The 23650-nt window shown below is 38.2% G+C and overlaps 1 protein-coding gene across 1 annotated transcript in view; it reads left to right on the top strand.

The window, feature by feature from the left end:
• The first annotated feature begins 9082 nt into the window (after positions 1 to 9082).
• LOC125112078 (NUAK family SNF1-like kinase 2) overlaps positions 9083 to 23650 on the top strand; it is a 93492-nt gene continuing 78924 nt past the window's right edge. The window contains 2 exon segments of the mRNA XM_047754334.1: positions 9083 to 9137; positions 13252 to 13383. Of these exon segments, the coding sequence (XP_047610290.1) occupies positions 9083 to 9137; positions 13252 to 13383 (187 nt within the window).

Here is a 23650-nt window from a genome sequence, read left to right as displayed (position 1 = left end):
TATGCTATTGAGTGGATATCATGAAATATTTGAACTGTTAGTTTTTTTGGGAAACTGCCCAATTGTTGCATTCATACAATATTTGATCCTTCCTTAAGGCCTATGATTGGTTACTTCTTTGGTTAGAAGAGTCTAGTTACTGAGAATATGTTCACAAAATACTGGATTTTTAAAACATTCAATTCACTTATGCCTTGGCCAATCAGTAAATCAATCAACTCCTTGCTCTTCTATAATAGTATATTCAGTAAATTATAACAATGCTCTTTTTTTTTCTTTTTTTTTTTTGTCTTTTTGCCATTTCTTGGGCTGCTCCTGCAGCATTTGGAGGTTCCCAGGTTAGGGGTTGAATCGGAGCTGTAGCCACCAGCCTATACCACAGCCACAGCAATGCAGGATCTGAGCCACGTCTGCAACCTACACCACAGCTCACGGCAACGCCAGATCATTAACCCACTGAGCAAGGGCAGGGATCGAACCCGCCACCTCATGGTTCCTAGTCGGATTCGTTAACCATTGAGCCATGACGGGAACGCCTCTTCTTTCTTAATTATATATTCTCTTTATGTATTCGTATTAATATTTACTGTATAACCATGTCAGTGATTATAAAAGACTTTATAGTATAATGCTGAGATGAAAAAAATTTTTTTTTTAAACTGGAACAAAAGGACTTGTCCCCAGCTATAATTCCTGCTCAGTAATTTGTAGAAGTTAAGGCACAAGGCACAAGGGCTCTGTATCCTCAATGTAGGTTGCTTTGTCAGCAAGGGATCATGAGTTTTACCCAGTCTCTTCTGTCCAGTCAGTCATTCTGAATTCTAAGTAGTAAGCTCTTTGCATGGGTTCAAACTTTTTTTTTTTTTTTTTTTACTTTTTTCAAAGCTATTTCAAGAATTATGGCCACATCACCTCCATTATGAAACAATTCTCCTGACCTCATTTGTTTTATAATTTAAGATCAAGAAGAATGATGTACTAAAAAGTAGAAAATCCTGTAAAAATGTTACTAGGTTAAAAGTTTTGAAGATTAGAAGTTAGATTATGGATCCCATTTCTGCTGAAGACACATCTTGCCAGCCTTTGATTCCCTGACCCTGCTAGCGTAAGACTCTGAGGCTTCTATAGGGGGCGTGTCATTTGAGAGAGCTGTGCCATTCAAAGTATGGTGAGACTTAAATAAACCTGCTAGGTCCCGTTCTATTTAAAATACTTCCTAAGTGGCGTTCCTCTTATGGTTCAGTGGGTTCCCTACATAGTGTCTGTGAGGATGAGGGTTCAATCCCTGGCCTTGCTCAGTGGGTTAAGGATCTGGCATTGCCACAAGCCATGGCATGTGTCCTAGATGTGGCTCAGATCAGATGTTGTCATGGCTGTAGGGCAGGCTGGCAGATACAGCTTTGATTCAGCCTCTAGCCTGGGAACTTCCATATTGCTGCAGGTAAGGCCCTAAAAAGAAAAAAAAAAAAGGTAATAAACTATAAATTATTTTAAAAGGTAAACTTGCATATGTATTTCCGGAAGTAGCTTTATGTCCATTTATTTATTCAATCATTTGCGCATTTGACAAGGATTTATTGAGTGCCTGCTGTGTACCAGGCATTTTGCCAGGTGCTTGTTTTGCAGTGGTAAATGGTGAGCAATCTCTGCCTTTATGATGCTTAAAATTTAGTAGGGTGACAGATGTGAAAATAGGCAATTTCAGTGTTGTGTGATGAGGGTAACATACCGTGTCATGTTTGTTTCTTTGAACTCTATCACCTATAGCAGTGATATTGTGGGAAAAACCTAGACTAGTGTTCAGAAGGCCTGGCTTCTGGGAGAAGGGACAAGATCAGATAATTATTGAGCTGGACTCAGTCTATAAATGTAGGTGTGTCAGAAATATCCATTTACTTCCTATATTTCAACTTTATTTCTAACTCTGAATGACTAAATTGTGGGCAGAATTACTCCAGTCCTTTTGAGGTTATTCCCCCTTCCCTGGGTTATGGCAGGATTCCATCTGGAGTGGGGGTATTCTCTGGTCATTGAGCATCTGTATACAACATGTTACTTCTGAGACATGAGTTACTGTGTCTAGATAGTTATTTCTGGTCTGGCAACAATTGTTGCATGGAACCTCTGTGTTTCTTTTCCTCCCTGGGGTCTTTTTGCCTTTCAGGCAATGCTGCCAGGAAACAGAACCTAGATACCTGCTCCCTTGGGATCCAAAAAACTTCTTATTTTTCAACTGAGAAAAATCTCTTTCCAGACTAGGGAGGGGCTAGGAGATGTCCCTCTCTCTACATATACCTGAGAAGCTCGCTTTCATCTCTGAAACAAACTCTTCTTTTATTCTGAGGGCTTAGGCTTTTGGAAAGCAAAATTGGAATAACTTAAAAATCCCTTCGGTTTTCTGTCCTGGCACATACCTCCCCTGGGGCAATAAAGCCCAAAACTAATCACCAGTTTGAGTGAGAAGAAAGGCAACAGGAACATTTAGGAAGAGAAAAAATTAACATCTCAAAGTGTTGGTCTCCCACATGCACTGTAAGACTTCGCATGCCTTCTTAGGGTGATGACCAGGTGACCTTGTGAAAATCATGGAATCTTTTTGAACCTCACTTTCCTTTTCTAAAAGAGGTTTAATACTTTCCCCCCTTAATATATGTTGTTTCTTTTCCCCATGAAATAAGGTAATCTATGTGAACTTCACTTTTGTAAAGTTAGCTAGTGATAGAATTAGGGCAAGAAGCTCATTCTCTGTTCTTTCCACTATGTGAGCATGGTGCTCTTTCAACAAGTGAATGGTGTCACAGTGCAGTGGAGGAGAGCCCAGGGATGGAATCCGGTCTTTACCGTCAGCTGGAGAAGTTATCTACAGAAAATCAACAGGTTGTGCTTCAAATTCTTCATCTTAAGACATACCTGTCCTGGAATTCCCATCGTGGCGCAGTGGTTAACGAATCCGACTAGGAACCATGAGGTTGCGGGTTCGGTCCCTGCCCTTGCTCAGTGGGTTAAGGATCCGGCGTTGCCATGAGCTGTGGTGTAGGTTGCAGACGCGGCTCGGATCCCGCGTTGCTGTGGCTCTGGCGTAGGCCGGTGGCTACAGCTCCGATTGGACCCCTAGCCTGGGAACCTCCATCTGCCGCGGGAGCGGCCCAAGAAATAGCAACAACAACAACAACAAAAAGACAGAGAGACAAAAAAAAAAAAAAAAAAGACATACCTGTCCTAATAATACTTTTAGGATTATTGTGACAATGAAAATACCTAGCGTATGTGAAAATTGTTTTGAAAATAAGAAGAAGCTTATTGTCAGAAATTTTTTTGTTTGTTTTTGTTTTTTGTCTTTTTAGGGCCACACCTGCAGCACATGGAAGTTCTCAGGCTAGAGGTCGAATGGAAGCTGCAGCCACAGGCCTACACTACAGCCACAGCAATGCAGGATCCGAGCCACATTTGGACCTACACTGAAGCTCACAGCAGTGCTGGATCCTTGACCAACTGAGCGGGCCCAGGGATTGAACCCATGTCCTCATGGATACTAGTCAGGTTCATTACTGCTGAGCCACAATGGGAACTCTAGAATTTTTTTTTTTTTTCCCCAGGGAAGAGGAAAGTTGTTTTCAGAGTCAGAGTCTCCTTTCATCAGTTGTTTGGGTTCAGCTTCCTGGCCAGCTTCTGGAGTAAGCCTGTCCAGATATGGCAAGTACACTTCTGGATGCAGATAGGAAATGCCACACTGCTCTTTTTTTATAGATTATGATAATGTTTCTTATGTGTATTTCTTCTCTTTTAATGGTGCTGAAGTAATTTGTTAACCATCCAGTATTTACGAAATGGTTGCGACCTTTAGAATTGCTCTAAGTCTGGCCAGACATTTTCCCCACAATTTAAATTCTAAGTTTTATCTATTTTTTCATTTTCTTTTTCTAGTTTGTTCCAGCTGCAACACTGCATATTTCAGTATTTAGCTGAAGATGCCATTTGCTATCTTCTTTCTTTCTATTTATTGTTATGTAACTTTACACTTTTCCCATTGTTCTCTTCAACAATGCCACAGAAAATCTGAAAGCTGACTTGTCTGAAAGGCAGTAATATCAATTCCCATTTTATATTGGTATCTTTTTGTGTCAACAGGGGAAGCAGCCTTATCAACAGGCATTTGTTGAAGTATATTAAAAATTGTCTTGGTGGGGACACAGGGAGTAAAGTATAATTGCTAAGGACAGCTACAGAAAACAGAAACACTATGATCCTTTCCCAAAAAGTTAAGTTTCTGAATGGTCTAATACGTAAAAGTGTGAAATTCGGTGCCTGATAGACCATGGCTTGTATCCTTGTTCTAGCACTTACTGGTTGTGTGAACTTAGGCAGCTTTTCTCTCAGCTTAATTTTCCTCATTCACAAAATATGTATAGTGGTATTTTTGGGGGTTCTTGTGAAGATTAAATACGGCCATCTGTGCAGAATGCTTGGCATTACTCAACTAATGCTAACTAATCTTATTAGTAATAAAGTGACGCCTCCTTTGTATCATCTTGAACTGTAGATTTTAATATTAAAAAAGCTTTTTTTTAAAGACCTGATGCCAGGATAACTTTTCTATTGGCATTCATCATTTTATTATTTTCATGTGAGTACCCTTAATTTACAAAATAACAAAAATAATAATGTCAACAATAAAAACTAAGCATTTATAGGTACTTGCTGATAAAATATTTTTATTGGCTAGTTATAATGTCTCACAAATGATGATCAAAAATGCTGCAAAAATCAGTAGTTAATGCTGCAAATATTCATTTAAAATGGCCCATGAGAAGGAAAAAACTAATCATTCCTTTTTTTTTTCTGTAGGGCTGCACCTGAGACACATGGAGGTTTCCAGGTCTGGGGGCGAATCGGAGCTGTAGCTGCTGGCCTGCGCCACAGCCACAAGCAACCAAGGGATCAGAGTTGTGACTGCAACCTATACCACATCTCAGGGCAGCTCTGGAAATCTGAAAACAATCTTTCTGAAACTTAAAAAAAAAAAGGTCATGCTTATCTTTATTTAAAAAATCTTCCATGGCTTGTTATTCTTCCTTTGGTATAAAGCCAAACACAGCATAGTCTGCATGGTACCAATTTACTTCTCTGCTCTTATGGTACCTAGTACCTAATCATAACATGATTACACTGTATCTTAATCTTTTACTTTGTTGAAAACTTCTATTTAATTATTTTTACTTTCAGACGAAAGAAATTCCTGGGAAGGTAGAATTTTTATTACCTATCTTGTTCAGTATTGAGTTCCCAATGTCTAGAACATAGTAAGACAAATATTTGATTAATGAATGAAAGAACTTATTATCTCTCTCAGTTTTTAAAGGTAAGGCCATTTTAATTTATATATTGCAAATATTTTTATATTAATAAACACGTAAAAATTACAGATTCAACATATAACCCTAGATTCTATAATTCAGTGATAAAATTATGTCTGGTTGATCAAGATTTCCCTCCCTCCCCAAATAAATAGGCTCAACGCTGGAGGATTAAGGGTGATGTTGTGGAGAGCACACTATACTTGGAATCAAAAGCTTTAGGATTAAGTTATTTAGTTGGCTCTGTGTGATCTTAGACAAGCTACTGTGAATTTAAGTTTCATGCATAATAGGCAATATGACTTTTCAGTGCTGGGAATCAGATCAGATAATGCGTATGAAAATTCTTTCTAAACTGTAAGAATGTTACATTAAGTTTATTTAAAGGAATTTCAATATTCTAAATGATTTGTGTATTTAGTTTATCCTTTCCTCTACTATACTTTAATCTCAGTTTTCTTAATAGTACCCATTACATATTCTAAATTCTTCCTTCTTTTTTCTTTTAGCCGTGACAAGTAATTTTATGTGTTAGTCTTTTCCTTTTTCTAAAAGTTCATTTGTTAGCACTATTTCTCTTTGCTCCTTCAAATTTAATTACTTGTCCCAAATTATTCACAACTTTTTGGCAATGCTATTCTTAATACAAAAGAGTTGAACCTTAATTAGCAGACATGTGATTTTTTTAAAATTCTGTTTATGTAACATTCCCTATATCCTTTGGATTACATATTTCCTTCAAAAGTTTTTTTAATTAAAAAAAAAATGATTTCTGGAGTTCTCGTAGTGGTGCAGTGGTTAACGAATCCAACTAGGAACCATGAGGTTGCGGGTTCGGTCCCTGCCCTTGCTCAGTGGGTGAAGGATCCGGCGTTGCTGTGAGCTGTGGTGTAGGCCGCAGACATGGCTCAGATCCTGCGTTGCTCTGGCTCTGGCCTAGGCTGGCAGCTACAGCTCCGATTTGACCCCTAGCCTGGGAACCTCCATATGCCACGGGAGCGGCCCAAGAAATGGCAAAAAGACAAAAAAAAAAAAAAAAATTTCCCTCCTATTTCCTCATGTACTTGTCTTCAGGTTTTCTAAATTTAGTTTCATCCTTTCAGTTGATTCAGGAGTCATGTGAATATGGATTTCCTTTAACAAAGAAAACAGGAAAATTGGGGCCGTGATATTGGAAATTCTGTGGAAAAATTCTCCATTTATACCTGGTTTAATTTGAACCTCAGTTAAAACGTTAGTCCCAAATTACTTGGATAATTATCTCAACTTTCCACTTTATTCAATTAGTCAACATCTGATGAAAGATTTTTGACTTGTACAAGATCCTTGCCACTTTTTCCCCCTTACTTTGTAATCTTTGTATAGGTATCTAGTTTTAGGCGACCTTTGTGTTCAGGCTCTCATTAATCAGAAATAAGAATTTAGGAGTTCCCGTCGTGGCGCAGTGGTTAACGAATCCGACTAGAACCATGAGGTTGTGGGTTCGGTCCCTGCCCTTGCTCAGTGGGTTAAGGATCTGGCGTTGCCGTGAGCTGTGGTGTAGGTTGCAGACGCGGCTCGGATCCCGCGTTGCTGTGGCTCTGGCGTAGGCCAGTGGCTACAGCTCCAATTCAACCCCTAGCCTGGGAACCTCCATCTGCCGCGGGAGCGGCCCAAGAAATAGCAACAACAACAACAACAAAAAAAAAAAGAAAGAAAAAGAATAACAAAAAAAAGAAATAAGAATTTAATCAAAATGGAATTGACACCAGTTGGCAATCGTTATCAATAGTCCAAAGAAGCCTGCAAGGGCAGCCACAATTCCAGCATTAGATGCTGGCACACAAAAGCCTAAGTTGTATACGACAGACCTGACCATATTTGACCTTTTTTTTTTCTTATATTGCACTGTCTTTTATATTTCAGATTTTTCTCATATGGATATGAGAGTCATAATAAGCTCTGTTGGTTTAGAGAACATCCAGCTGCTTTAAATCAATATAGTGTCTTCCCTGGGTAGTTACTTGATAAATATGTGTTGAATGATTTAATGAAAGTCCCCTTACCTAGCAGATTTATATTTATAGATGTGATTATGGGAATGCTACTGACACATTTTTGAGAATTGCTGTTCCCAGGAATAAAAACTCAGAATAAGCGAATACCTACTAAAATGCCAGAGAAGTGAAAAAGAGCTTAAAAGGATAATTTTAAAGAAAAAAGGGGGAAAAAAAAGATGCCTGGCACTTCAATTTTTAAAAACTATCTGTTGAACAAAGGAAAGAATGAGAAAGACTAAAGCTTGAAGCACTAGAGAGAATCAGATAATTAGAGCCCAAAGACACATATGAGAATGGAGGGAAGTATAATTATGATATTGTTGGCTATTTACATTGGTGGATAGAAATAGGTTACAAACTGAGCTATAGTAAGCCACTCTTATTTCATGGAAACAGCTGGTTGTTTAATTATTGACAAAATGGGGATTCAAATATTTGTCCTTAATTCAAAGAGTTATTAAAGGAATGATGTCAGGTAAAGTATGAAAGCATTTAAAAATTAAAGTTTTAGGAGTTCCCGTCGTGGTGCAGTGCTTAACAAATCCGACTAGGAACCATGAGGTTGCGGGTTCCGTCCCTGCCCTTGCTCAGTGGGTTAACGATCCGGCGTTGCCGTGAGCTGTGGTGTAGGTTGCAGACGTGGCTCAGATCCTGCATTGCTGTGGCTGTGGTATAGGCTGGTGGCTACAGCTCCGATTGGACCCCTAGCCTGGGAACCTCCATATGCCGCGGGCGCGGCCCAAGAAATAGCAAAAAAGACAAAAAAAAATAAATAAAGTTTTATGCAGATATACTAGCATGGGTTTATACCACCATCTTTTGTTAATGTTTCTTATTTTAAAATTGAAGAGGCCTCCCTGTGCATCCATGTTTGTTTATTTATTTAGCCTTTTTTTTTTAAAGGGCCTCAGGTCTAGCATATGGAAGTTCCCAGGCAAAGGGGTTGAATCAGAGCTACAGCTGCTGGCCTACACCACAGCCACAGCAATGCAGAATCCGAGCCACATCTGTGACCTACACCATAGCTCATGGTAACACCAGATCCTTGACCCACTGAGCGAGGCCAGGGATCAAACCCACATCCTTGTGGATTACCTAGTCAGATTCATTTTTGCTGTGCCACAACGGGAACTCCCCCCATTTATTTTTATATTTCTATCCATCTTAGGTAAAAAAGAACTAATTATACAATGTCTTTCTCCATTTTTAGTGCTTATCGAAAGTCTCCCTTTCAAGGGAGTTAAGACTGAAGTTTGTTATATAGAATACATGAGAAGGCCTCACTGGTATGGTGACATGAGCTGAAATGTAGAGTAAGTGGATGTTTGAAGGAAGAACGTTTAGGCAGAAAAGCAAGTGTGGAAGCTCTGTGGTAGGAGGGTTCTTAGGATGTTTGAGCAGGACCTGAGACCACTGTGGTTGGAGTAGACTGAGGAGAAGGAGAAGTTTAAGAACTGAATTCAGTTTATTAAAAAACAAAACAAACAAAAAAAAAAGAACTGAATTCAGAGAGGTAAGATTTTGCCCAATGAGATGGGGAGGTCACTGGGGGGTTTGAATTGAGAAGTGATCCTATGAGACTTATGACTTGATCTTTCTGGCAGCCGTGTTTGGAAAAGACTGTAGGAGGGCAAAGATGGCACCAGCTAGACTAGTAAGAGGTTATTGCATTAATGCAGGGAATAGATGATGGTGGCCTGGACCAGGGTCGTAGCCCAGAGGGCATCAGAAAAGATGGGATTCTGTATGTCATTTGCTAGCACCAACAGGATTTACTGAAGAATTAGATGTAGAGAATGAGAGAAGGAGAAGAATGAATGGTGACTCCAAGAATTTTTGACCTGAACAGTTGGAAGGATGCGAGATGGAGAACATTGCAGGAGAAGCAGATGGAGGTGGTGGGTAAAAGCTGGAGTTCAGTTTTGACAAGTTTGACACACATTATCTTTTTTACCTGGAGAGCTTGTGGTTACACACTCACCAGTTTATCACTGCTAGGAAGCCTAGTGAAGAAAATGTTTCAAGAGTGCAACAGTATCAAGTGCTGCTGATGGGTCAAGTGAGACGACTGAGCGTTGACCACTGGATTTAGTGATAATGGAGATAATAGATAACCTTGACAAGAGCTATTTTAGTGGAATTACTGGAAAGAAAAGTCTGATTAGGGCAGCCTTAAGAAAGAATGAAAGGAAAAGGAGGACAGACATTACATATTTCAGGGAATTTGCTGTAGAGAGAAACAGAGAAATGAGGACCATTGTTAGAGAGGAATGAAAGATAACAGAAAAAAATTTTAAAAATCACTGATATTATAGTTTATATGTATGCTGAAGGGAGTAATTAGATGGAGAGGAAAACAATTGATGATGAAGCAGTTGTCCCTGAGTAGGAAAAAGAGAATAGGCTCAGGTACTAATGCAGAGGAGCTGGCTTTAGAGGGAAGCACAAATATTTAATCCATAGTAACAGGAGCGAAGGCAGAATATGAGCATGCAATTACAGGTAAGTCAGTAGATGTTATGTTAGGAGCCTGTGGTGATTCTCTTCTGAATTTCCATGAAATAGAAGGCATGATCATCAGCTGAGAATGGCTATGGATATAAGAATTAGAAAGTTCGGGAGAAAGATAGGAAACAAAGTGCTTGATAAATATGAACTATTCTTATAAATGGTATTTAATCTGTGAAAGTGGTAGCTTTGAAGGGGGAGAGGCTTTAAAAAATCAAAGATAATATAATGATTGTGGTCATCATTTCATAATGTATACATATATCAAAACTTCCTGGAGTTCCAGTTGTGGCCCCACAGAACCGAACCCCACTCGGGTCTATGAGCATGAGGCTTCGATCCCTGGACTCACTCATGGGTTAAGGATCTGGCATTACTGTGAGCTGTAGTGTAGGTTGCAGACAGGCTCAGATCCTGTGTTGCTGTGGCTGTGGTGTAGGCGGCAGCTGCACCTCTGATTGGACCCCTAGCCTGGGAACTTCCGTATGCGGAGGGTTCGGCCCTAAAAAGACAAAACAAAATGAAACTTCCTGTTATACACCTTAAATATATACAATCTTTGTGGTTTTTTTTGTTTTTGTTTTGTCTTTTTAGGGTTGCACCGGAAGCATAGGGAGGTTCCCAGGCTAGGGATCCAATCAGAGCTGTAGCTGCTGGCTTACACCGCAGCCACAGCAACACAGGATCTGACCGTCTGCAACCTACACCACAGCTCACGGCAATGCTGGATCCTTAACCCACTGAGTGAGGCCAGAGATCAAACCCGAGTCCTCATGGATGCTAGTTGGGTTTGTTAACCACTGAGCCATGATGAGAACTCCTATACAATCTTTGTTAGTCACACCTCTGTAAAGCTGGGGGGAAAAAAAAAAAGAACCTCAGAGCAGGGCAGTTTTTGATGATGATCCATTGTATGATTTGAAAATACAAGGTAATAAGAGGAGAGCTCTGGTCAGGTGGAGAAGTGCCAGTAATACCGAAAGAGACCTTTGAAGAAAGTCACATAGACTCCAAGTAAAGCTCGTACTCATCACAGAATCTAGGCAAAGGAGAAATTGTGGAAAAACCAATAATAATTTAGTTGGCTTCACCCCAAAGGATACCCTTAAGAAACCCTTTTCTTAATGTCCCTTGTATATGAAAAGTCTACATAATCTTTGTTCCTCAGACAGGAACACCTCAAACAGAGAGAACAAATAAAAATACATAAATCACAAAACCAGGAAATGTCCAACGTAATACTTAAGTCTCTGGTTTGAGCTTTGGTTGTTGCCACTTTCTTCAGAAGCTTTCCAGACTTAATTTCCTAAAACACAAGTTGATGATGAAAGCAGTTGTTTACTGGTTGAGCCTTGCCGTTTCTCATGATGCATTTCAGGTCTGAGTAAATCGGTTACTATATTTTATATTCTTTGTGTACCTAGTGTTATTAGTTAAAAATGTGTGACTTGACATTCTCCAAATAGATCTTCATATTGGAATAACAGAATTGAATCTTCTCCCATCCAAAAAGTCAGTTGTCTTCTACTAAGCACAAAGACACTGTAACTTTGGTTTCTTTTTCAAGGATGTTTTGTATTGTTGGGGGATGAAGACATGTGTTGAAGAAGCCATAGTATAAGAACATATATTAGGAATGCCTGTAGCATTTATGTAGGCAAAATGGTTTTTTTTTTTTGGGGGGGGGGGAGGGTCTTTTCTAGGGCCGCTTCTGAAGTGTATTGAGTTTCCTAGGCTAGGGGTCTAATTAGAGCTGTAGCCACCGGCTTACACCACAGCCACAGCAACAGGGGATCTGAGCTGCGTCTTCGACCTACACCACAGCTCATGGCAATGCCAGATCATCAACCCACTGAGCAAGGCCAGGGATCGAACCCACAACCTCATGGTTCCTAGTAGGATTGGTTAACCCCTGAGTCATGACAGGAACTCTGCAAAATGATTTTAAAGAAGGGTGACAGGGATTAATTTCAACGGTCAGAGATGGCTTTGTGAAGTAGCAATAAGGGAATTCAGGAAAATTAAGGGGAAAGTAGGTTTTCAGTTGATTTTTTTTTATGGCTACACTTGTGGCATATGGAAATTGCCAGGAGTCAAATTGAAGCTGCAGCTGAGCCACTGCAACACCAGATCTGAGCCACATCTGCGACCTCGAACTTCATCTGGCAACTGAACTTTAACCCACTGAGTGAGGTCAGGGATTATAAGTTACATCCTCACAGAGACAGTGTCAAGCCCTTAACCCCCTGAGCCACAAGGGGAATTCCTCTGTTAACTTGTTGATTGCTTTCTATGCACTAGACATTGTACTAAGTATTGTGGAATTTACTCTTAGTACTCAGGAGAAACTGAAAGCTCAGAGAGGTTAAGTTACTTGTTGAAGGTCGCACACAGCTAGTGATTAGGTTTCAGACTTAGATCTAGCTGTCAACAGACCCTTTGCAATATAACACTGTGATTCAAGGGAGAGTGGTGTGGGGGAGGATATTCCAGTGATGGAAGCAGGAGGAGCAAAGAAAAGTACAGAGGCCAGAAAAAGTAGGAGAAAGTGTGTGTGTGTGTGTTGTGTGTGTGTGTGTTGAGAGGTGGAGAGGGAAAGTAGCTAATCCATTGTGACTTGGGCCCTGTGTATATATGTGAAGGGCGGTGGAATAATACCTGTTGAGAAACAGGGCTGAAAATATAGGTTGTAAGCAGATCAGAGGGCATTAAGGAATCTGGCCTCAAAGGGTTGCATTAAGGAATCTGGACATTTATTTTGTAGGAAGTCATCAATTTTATCATTATTATTTTGTCTTTTGTTCTTTTAGGACTGCACCCGAGGCATATGGAGGTTCCCAGGCTAGGAGTCTCATCGGAGCTGTGTTTGCCGGCCCATGCCAGAGCCACAATAACGCCAGATCCGAGCTGTGTCTGCGACCTACACCACAGCTCATGGCAACGCTGGATCCTTAAGCCACTGAGTGAGGCCAGGGATCCAACCTGCAACCTCATAATTCCTAGTCAGATTCATTTCTGACTAGGAACTTCAAAGTCATCAATTTTAAGATAACGTTTCTGACGAGAGAAAGTCTTATCTACTCTGTGAATATCAATGGGCCAGCATTGCATTCAGGACCTTTGTTTGTTTTGTTTCATAGTTGCAGATTCTTTTGGAAGGCAATAAAAATAAAAGCGGCTTCTTAAAATTGAGTGTGTTTGTAATTACCAATTTTAATGGTAGTTAATGGAATTCATGATTATTTTATTTTGTGTCATGAAATTAGGAATATAACTATAGAATACCTTAGTGTTAACTTACTATTTTTCTCTAAGACTGTAATAGAGAATTTTAAAATCATGTTTTTCAGACACTGACCGAGCTTTATCATTACTGGAAGAATACTGCAAAAAATTAAGGAAACCAGAGGAGCAGCAGTTGAAAAATGCTGTTAAGAAGGTGATGGGAATCTTTAAGAGCAGCTTATTCCAAGCTTTGCTAGGTATGTATTAAAAACTATTTATCACGTTAATAGAATTGGACTTAATAGTTCAAGTAATATAGTCAAAGAACCAGATGTTAAACCAAATTTAAAATTGAAATAATGTTTCTTGATAGTAAAAGAAAAGATTTGAGTTTTTTTTAAAAATTTTCTTATTTAAGGTTATCCTAAAAAAGAATAGCTGTAAATTAGAAAAAAGTTTTTAAAAATGTAAATATTGAAAGAATGTTTTGAATAGGAAGACATGTTTACACAGGAAAAAAATTGGAGTAGTTTATTGCCAAAATTGAGGACAAATATGCTAGAGAAGGAAGTTACCTTCTTCTGGAGAAGGGTTTGGGTATCACAAAAAGTAATGAGTCACATTTTTATCAGAATCAGAGTTCTAGTTTTAGTTTCTTTTAAGACAAAAAATATTTTTTCATCTTTTTTTGCTTCTCAAGAAATTTCGTGATTCTAATGGCAAAGTTTATTGATGAAAATCTCAATGCTTTGTCAATTTTTCATGAATCTAACTACATAATATTTTACCTTATGTTTATTCTTGAATTTATTAAAGACTGTAAAGAAAATCAATGATATGGTTTCTTTGTATATGTCTTTATACATAGTTTTTGCATTTATGCAGATAATTTTTAATCCTCTTTTTCATATTTTAAGAGTTAAACTAGCAAAAGATATAAACAGATACCTTCCCTCAAGAAAAACAACCAATTAACAAAAAAAACCCCACCCTATAGATTTTACTGGACTTAAATAGTACATTTTAAAGAAGTAATTGATCCACCAGACATTATCATTACTTTTTCAGATCTGATGGTTATTGATATGAAAGCTAAAAATGTGAATATATGAGGACTAATCTTGAAAATAGCTGTTTTTACTATAATAAATGTCTACACTTGTTGACAAAACTACAACTTTATGGTCTGAATATTTTGAATAAAAATAGAAGTAAAAAGCTTTATAGGATTATTTTGCTTGTGGATTAATTTCTTTAAAATATTCATTTATGGCTGATAAGAATTAATGACACAAATAGCTCTAATCATCTTAGCTGGTATTAAATAAAAACAACTCTAAATGCAGTCTTACAGAATTTAAATAAACCCTGTCATTAGAGAATAGTATTTTAGAGGACATTTTTAAGCAACAAATTTCTCAATTAAAAATTAATAGTTTTATCTAGTTAATACATGGTAAAGGCCATTAACTGAATGGCAATGCCTCTAAATAGACCTATATGATGTACTTAGTTAAGACCAGCTAAGTCTTTTGAGAGTTTGAATTTTTGAGAACTCGCTTTAGCAGGAATATTGTTGGATGCTTTAGATAATTCTACTATACCTTGGTAATGTAACCATTTGGTAATGCAATATTGTTACCTGGGAAGTAAAAGGACACATGAATGACAAAGAGTTGCATTTTGCCATTGTTTTAAGTGAGTGCTAAATATCTTGGCAAAAAGCCTATAGTATAGTTTGAATTTCACTAATAAAATGAGAAGCAGCAATAATCTGTAAAGAGCTGTTACGTAAGTAATCCTGATGCCCAGCTTTGAATGAATAGATTTGCTTTGGCTGGTCTTTTAAGTCATTTTAGGATAAGCCAGAGCACAAAGAGGGGAGCAACACTGTACAACAAAACATAATTTTCTACTGAATTCTATGTGGGTTGCTAAATACTAACTACTAATTTACTATTACTGAGTGTTTGACTGGTCTCACGGTCCATTTTTTTTCTAAGGACATAAAAGGAAGAAAAACTTTGTAGCCCTGTGTATCCTGAAGGGGATTATATCTCTCTATAAAAGGATAAGTAGGGAGCCATTGATAAATAGGGCATTATTTATGCTTTATAATTTGCTTTCTGTTTGAACCAACTCTCCTTCCCTTTCTTTTTTGTTGTAAGTAATGGAAGATGGTGGCTTTCATCCATTATTCGGATATTCAGATAGCAGTATGTTGAAATAATGCCTCACATGAATCTCAATTGAAGAACGAGAAGGGAATCATAGTGTAGGAAACTCAATACAAATGGATGGTAAAATAAAATACTGTATTTTCAGAATGTGCTATAATATTTACCGGTGACCAGGAAACCAAGCCTTCTCTGTACAGATGAAAAGATTCATTTTGAAAATGAATATTATCCTCCTTTTGTGGTCTTTCATCTATGCTTTTAAAAAGCCCCAAACACTAGTATATCTTAGATGGTATAATTCTTGAGGATGGAATTCTGTCTTTATGAATTTGACCATTATTGTAGTGTATAAAAGCATTTTATAAGTGGGTTTTGTGAAAATAGGATGGAGGGTGATAGCAAAGGTATTGGGTTTTTTTTGTTTGTTTGTTTCTAAAATAGAACTTAATCTGATTATAAACATGACATGTGATCATTATGGAAGTTTAAAAAAATGAGAAAATGAAATCCAGTGGTAATATGCATTAAATCCAATGGTAAAATGCATTGCTAAAATGCATTGCTTTTACAGTAAATAGGTTTTACGGTAAGCATGGAGAATGATGAACTGTTTAACTTTCTTCCTTCTTGCATCTATAGTCCCTGTATTCTTTGTTTTGATTTGACCACTTAGCCGATAATTACAAGTGAAAAAAGACAACTTTTAAAAAGTTAGTAATTAGCATTAATTAATGTACAAAAAAAGAAAAAAGCCTAAAGCAGGAAAGCTGCACATTTATGTTAGGCTTAGGGTGACATCTTGTGGCAGTACTAAGGAAAATATTTTGTCCAATGGATAGTTTTTATGATGATTGCACTATTGACACTTGACAGAATTTGGATGGTAAGTGAACTGGAATTCCATGATATCTTACAAATTTATTTAGGTCTCTTTCACTTAATATAGCTAAAGCATTCAGAGTTTCAAGGCCCTATGTATTAGGTTCTTTATTCTTCATTTAGGTGATGGAGGAGCAAAATGGAATTATTTTTATAGTTGTTTTCCAGATCGACTTTAATAACTTAAAGATACATATTACCATCATAAATATCTTCAAAAACCATTTTAATAATATCATGGGTTAGTTCATTTTTGGATATGTACCACAAAAGTTCTTTGCTTTTATACCTTATTGAAAATTGTCTTAGTCTTTTAGTCATTACTTTTATGTACAAGTATAGACAGAACTATGTATGTGTATTAAACAAGTCCAACCCCTTCTAAAATCTTGTTAACCTTGTTGATCTGATTGTATTTCCTCTTATTTCCTGCAATGTTTGTGGGGGAATTTTGAGGAAAGATTTAGAATAGACTAGGTAGTAAAGTGATAGTTTCCTAAAATGCTGCCAGTAGCAACATCTTAAAAAAGTACTTATCCCTGTTTTATCACCCCCTAGTTGAAGCCTTCTACCATGTCTCTACCTGCTGCCAAGTTTAACCAGCCCTTTTATTATGTCTCTTAGCATTTTGTTCATTTTACTATAAAGCACTTATTATATTGACTTATGCAGAATTGAATATATTATTGCTCTGTCAATGGACTGTAACAGCTTCAGAGTTGAGGTTATATCTAATTAACTTTGGTGGAGTTCCCATTGTGGCTCAGAAGTAATGAACCCTACTAGTATCCATGAGGACGCGGGTTCAATCTCTGGCCTTGCTCAGTTGGTTAAGGATCTGGCACTGCCATGAGCTGTGGTGTAGTTGCAGACTTGGCTTGGATCCTGTGTTGCTGTGGCATAGGCTAGCAGCTACAGTTCTGATTCAACCCCTAGCTTGGGAACTTCCATATACCAAGGGTGCAGCCCTAAAAAAAACAAACAAAAAATTAACATTGGTGGACCTTTAATAACAATAGGCCTTCAGTAAATTTTATTTATTCACATATTCAACAATTATTTTAAAAATATCTGATAGGTATTATACATTGTGCTAGGCAATAGGCGTGTAACAGTAAACTATAGAGAAGAGGCTAATCCTTGCCCTTATGGATAAGTGAGATAAATCAGTTGGGGAAAAGACACATGAAATATGTAGTTAATTATTTAAATGTAATGGTGATAGGCACTACAAAATTGATCTGTATGAATTTTATCAGGTTTTAGTTTGAGTACAAAATTGACCTATTTTCCCAGTGTAGTAATTTTAATATAATATTTTGTTTCACAGTAATATCTATTTGAAAACATCATGGATATTTTGGTCTTTTTTGTATAATTTTTACTACCTGATCATAAGAAAGTCAATGAATTTTTTATAGATTATGGTGACATGGTTCTGTAAATCTGGAACAGCTTGGCTCTAATCCTCCAAAGCAGTGGTTCTCAAAGTGTGGTTCTTGGACCAGTAGCGTCAGCCTCACCTGGGAACTTGGTTAGCATTGCACGTTCCCTAGACTTCACCCCAGACTTCCTAAATTAGAAACTATGGAAGCAGGTTTCAGCAAATAATGGTTTAATAAGCCTTCTGAGTAGTTCTCAGTCAGGCTAAAGTATTCTAAATGGTTAGCTATTTAGCCATTCAAGGAAAGTAATATAGTATGTGAATAGTAGTAATAAATTTGGGAAAATATAACAGTGACATTTTTCATTCTTCAGTTTTATAAAGATTTGATTTGGTCTTTAACAAATATGATGAGCTATTATCATTTCGGGATATATCTCGAGTCCTTTGAGGATCCATAAATTGATGAATATTATTGTGACATCTAATTTTCTTTTTATTATTTATTTATTTATTTATTTATTTATTTTTTGCTTTTAGGGACGCACCCACGGCACATGGAGGTTCCCAGGCTAGGGGTCTAATGGGAGCTACAGCTGCCGGCCTACGCCACAGCCATAGCAACTTGGGATATAAGCCATGTCTGCAACCTACACCACAGTTACGGCAATGCTGGATCCTTAACCCACTGAGCGAGGCCAGGGATCGAACCCACAATCTCATGGTTCCTGGTCGGATTCGTTTCCGCTGTGCCATGGCGGTAACTCTTAATTTTCTTTTTAAAGTACAGCATTACATATGAGACATTTAAGTGATTTTTTTTTCCTTTGGATACTTAGTGGTAGTTTCTACCTGTGGGGCTATGAACACCTAACCTATGTTGAGATGCTGCTGTTGGTGTGTGCAGGGCTTACTCACTAGGTAAGTGCTTGCTGTCACTCATAACCTCAAAGCATGTGCTCCTGTGAAACAAATGACTACATGTCATGGACATTCAAATAAGTCTGGCCTGGTCAAAGTGGTGCATGTTGGCATTCTTAAACACTAAGGTCTACTCTGTACCTACTTACTTGTTTATAATACCTATTTAAATAAAAAAAAAATTCAGGTATTTCAGTTGCAATTTAGTAATAATAATTAATGAAATGTTAACCTATTTACGTGGACATATGCAGGTGGATGTTATTAAAAACCAAATTCCTATCCTTAAGGATGTTAAGGTCAATGGGAAGGTAATATTCACATATATACAAGCAAGTATAAGACAAGCTATAGTCAAGGACTAAACTCTGAAGCTAGACCAAAGTGCTCTAGGAGTTTGCGGAAGTGTGGGATTGTTGTAGATTGATGTTACTGGGGAGGCTTTATATAAAATGTAAACTTGAGCCAGGTCTTGTTGATGATAGGATTTGGGTAAGAGATTAGAAAAAGGATTTTTTTTCCCCATCCATCCATCCATTTGTTCATTCAGGTTATTTATTGAACATCGTACCAGGTACTATGATATAAAATTGGAGAGGAGTTCCCATCATGGCTCAGTGGTTAATGAATCAGACTAGGAACCATGAGGTTGTGGGTTCAATCCCTGGCCACTCGGATCCGGCATTGCTGTGAGCTGTGGTGTAGGTTGCAGATGCAGCTCGGATCCTGCGTGGCTGTGGCTGTGGCGTAGGCCGGTGGCTACAGCTCCGATTAGACCCCTAGCCTGGGAACCTCCATATGCCATGGGAGCGGCCCAAGAAGTGGCAAAAAGACAAAAAAAAGAAGATTGGAGAGATAATCATTAAACACAATTTTATGAATGGTTTATATTTACAGTTGTGACAAATGCTACGATGAGGTAGAAGATGCTATGAGTGAAAAGCTTACCCTTGGCAGTGGAATCAGGGAAAGCTTTCTTAGGGAAGTAGCATTTGAGGTGATGGAAATTATACAGATTCACAGAGGCCAGGAGAGTGAGGAAATGGATGTGACTTAAATGAAAGTTCAAGATTTATTTTTTTGCTTTTAGGACTGCACTTGTGGCATATGGAAATTCCTAGGTGAGGGGCTGAATTGCAGCTCCAGCTGCTGCCCTACACCACAGTCACAGCAATGCAGGATCCGAGCTGCGTCTGTAATCTACACCACAGCTCAGGCCGGATCTTTAACCCACCGAGTGAGGCCAGGGATCAAATGCACACCCTCATGGATACTAGTCAGGTTTGTTACCAGTGAGTCACAACGGGAACTCCAAGATACTCTTGATATTTATACTTTTAATATGTTCTATAGGAGTTGGCTGAGGCATCACATTAGGCTTAGATCTCTTCTAAAGATTTGTTTGAGAGTAAACCTGAGAAACAAGAGTAGTAAGCATAAAATGTGGCTCAATCAGTCCTTATTATAATTCCCTTTATTAAACTGTCTTACACTGGTGTGATTAGTTTGATTCATGTCAAGCAGAATCAAGTGGTTCGTAAGTTAAATTTAACACTTTAGGTTAGATGCCATTCTTAGCTTTGGATTTTGTACATTTGCTGCAGGATTTATGTCACCAGATGGCACCATTTAACAAAATTTATGTATTGTAGAAGCTTCTAAGGCTGGTTGTTTTAAAAAATGACGGATGTTTTGATTTACGTTATAACTGAAATAGGAAAAAAATAATTTATTTGGCTAGCATAAGAGACTTCCATATACAGTAAGGTAATAAAGCCCCAAAAGTTTGTTGGGAGCATGAAAAGATCTGGTAGTCTCTGCTAAGTACATAATAAATGAAAATTTGGTGATGATCACCATCACTGATACATGGTGGTTGGCAAAAAAAGCCAAACACAGTAGGCTTCCCCATTTAGATTTTTCCATAGCCAAAACAATAGTATTATGAATAATTTAGCCTTTAAGTTTCATATGTAGGGAGTTGATATATACCTAGTGACAAAAATATAGAGAAGAGTCTAAAAGATTATTTTTGGAATAAGATGTGTTGAAATATGGCAATAATACATTAAAAATTTTTGTCAATAGTGTATGTTCTATTGAACTGTAGAACTTACGAAATTAATAGAACATGGGAGTTCCCGTCGTGGCTCAGTGGTTAACGAATCTGACCAGGAACCATGAGGTTGCGGGTTTGATCCCTGGCCTCGCTCAGTGGGATAAGGATCCGGCATTGCCGTGAGCTGTGGTGTAGGTTGCACACAAAGCTCGGATCCCTTGTTGCTGTGGTGTAGGGCAGCAGCTATAGCTCTGATTAGACCGCTAGCCTGGGAACCTCCATATGCCATGGGAGCGGCCCAAGAAATGGCAAAAAGAAAAAAAAAAAACCAAAAGAACATGATATAGACTTCTTCTTAGCATAAACATTTATCCCAAAGAAATGGATATTTATTTCTTGGTTTAAAACTTGCTTAATACTTTGCCTGCCAGTAAGCAGATTCATATTTCTAATGTAGCACTTACTGTGGTTGTATTATTGCTAATTGATTACCTGTTGGTCTCCCTCCATAGAATGTGAACTTGAACGCAAGGACTGGTTCTAATTTAGTGTGTAGCATAGTGTCTGCTATTGAATAGTCCATCATTGAATTTCTTTCATTTGACAATGTATGCTAAACACCTCCTCTCTAAGAGATACTGTGTTAGGCTCTGGGGATTTTGTGACAAGAGAGATGTGGGCCCCTGTTTTCATGGAGTTCATGGTCTACGAAGGGAGACAGATGTTAAATAGATAAGTACAACAGAGATAAGTGCTTTGAAATAGTTATTTGCACCAAACAGTAAAATCTTAAGGAATTACTTGAATTGGTATAATTCATATTATTGTTTTACATTTGTTTAAAACATGTTTAGATACTATTTATTAAGTGAAACCTGGTAGTAGTTTTCTATTATGCTTGGAATGGAATTCAAACTCTTGGGGTTCTGCTGTGGCATAATGGAATTGGCTGCATCTCTGGAGTGCTGGGAACGCATGTTTAATCACTGGCCTGGCACGGTGGGTTAAGGATCCTGAGTTGCTGCAGCCATGGCATAGGTTGCAATTGTGGCTTGGCTTTCATTCCTGGCCCATCATTCTTCCCTCCTCACCTACTCACAATACTCCAGCCATGCTGGCTTACCTATTCTCTGTTCCTAAATGCTGCTCTAGGACGTTTTTACTTCTCTTTGTTTGGAGTACCTTCTGCCTATATCTTTGCCTTACTCTTGCTTATCTCATCATTCAGGTCTCAGTATCTTGAAAGTGCCTTTCCACCTCACTCTTCACCTCCATCCTACCCTCAAGTCACATCCATCATATTATCAATTCTATTTTTGTCACTTATATATCACTGAGATAATTTATGTATTTCTTTTCTGTGACTTTCTCCCCTAAAATGTTAATTCATAGGAGCAGCCATCTTGCCTACCATATTCATTGCTGTCTATTAGCCTAGTGCCTAGAATATAATAGCCACTCTTGTGAAAGAATGAATGAGTGAATGAGTGTCTCTGTACGTCTAGGATTGTGTTAGATTCTTATTTAAGTTAGATGTCCTCATTTAAAAGGAAGGGAAAGCTTAAGTAAGAAGGTTTTATTTTTGGTACATTGTCCTTAGGTAGGCAGCTGCTGGCATTAAGTCAGCATGTCAGGAAAGCTGCAGCCAAAGTCTCTACTGAGTGGGAATTATAACAGGACCTCAGAAAGGAATGTAGGAGTACAGTGCCAGTAGAACTCAATGTGAGTGTTGTCAGGCAGGCAGAGCATCTGGAGCTTTGCCTGAGTTGAAAGAATGGATAGCAGGGCCCACCAAACAGACTTCTGCATCAGAGGCTAGTAGTATGCCCAGTGAGCAAATGGACAGGTTGAAAGGAGCCAAAGGACCAAGGTCAAGGACGAAAGGAGCCAAAGGATAGCATGTAGGTCCAATGAACCCAACCTATTTTTACCCCCAAGATTGTGATGTGAGATGAACCACATGTCTGCCCCCAGAACTGTCTATTCCCATGTAACTGGGCATTATTTTAGAGAGAAGCTAGAGGATGGATAGGCTATATAAATGAATGGGGTTTTATATGAGAGAGACTTTAAATTACTGAGTCAGACTACAGATTTAAACTGGATTGAATGGCAATAAATACATAGATATCAGTAATTACTTTGAATGTAAATGGATTAAATGCTCCAACCCAAAGACGGAGACTCACTTAATGGATACAAAAACAAGACCTGTATACAAGAGACCCACTTCATGTCTAGGGATACAAAAAGATTGAAGGTGAGGGGATGAAAGAAGATACTTAATTCAAATGGAAATCAGAGGAAAGCTGGAACAGCAATACTCCTATCAGGCAAAATAGACTTGAAAATAATGTTACAAGAGACAAAAAAGGACACTACCTAATGATCAACGGATAAATTCAAGAAGATATAACAATTGTAAATGTATATGCACTCAACATAGGAACACCACATATAAGGCAACTGCTAACAGCCATGAAAGGAGAAATCAACAGTAATGCAATAATAGTGGGGGACTTTAACACCCACTTACATCTATGGACAGTTCATCCAAACAAAATCAAGAAAGATCACAGGCCTTAAATGACACATTAGACCATATATATATATATTTTTTGTCTTTTGTAGGGCCGCACCCTTGGCCTATGGAGGTTTCCAGGCTAGGGGTCGAATCGGAGCTGTAGCTGCTGGCCTAAGCCAGAGCCACAGCAACGTTGAATCCAAGCCTCATTTTGACCTACACTACAGCTCACGGCAACACCGGATCCTTAACCCACTGAGCAAGGCCAGGGACGGGACCCGCAACCTCATGGTTCCTCATCAGATTTGTTACCCACTGAGCCATGACGGGAACTCCTAGACCATATAGGAGTGGATTTAATTGATATCTATACGATATTCCACCTGAAAGCAGCAGAGTACACATTCTTCTCAAGTGCATGTGGAACATTTCCCAGGGTAGATCACATCTTGGGCCATAAATCAAACCTCACTAAATTTAAGAAAATTGAAATCATTCAAGCATTTTTTTCTGACCACAAGACTATGGTATTAGAAATCAACCATAAGAAAAATGCAAAAAATACGAACACATGGAG

The sequence above is a fragment of the Phacochoerus africanus genome, chromosome 11 (assembly GCF_016906955.1).
Source record: "Phacochoerus africanus isolate WHEZ1 chromosome 11, ROS_Pafr_v1, whole genome shotgun sequence".
Classification (NCBI taxonomy): Eukaryota; Metazoa; Chordata; class Mammalia; order Artiodactyla; family Suidae; genus Phacochoerus; species Phacochoerus africanus.
The sequence above is the reverse complement of the archived record's forward strand: the minus strand, read 5'-3'. Positions and strand labels throughout refer to the sequence as shown.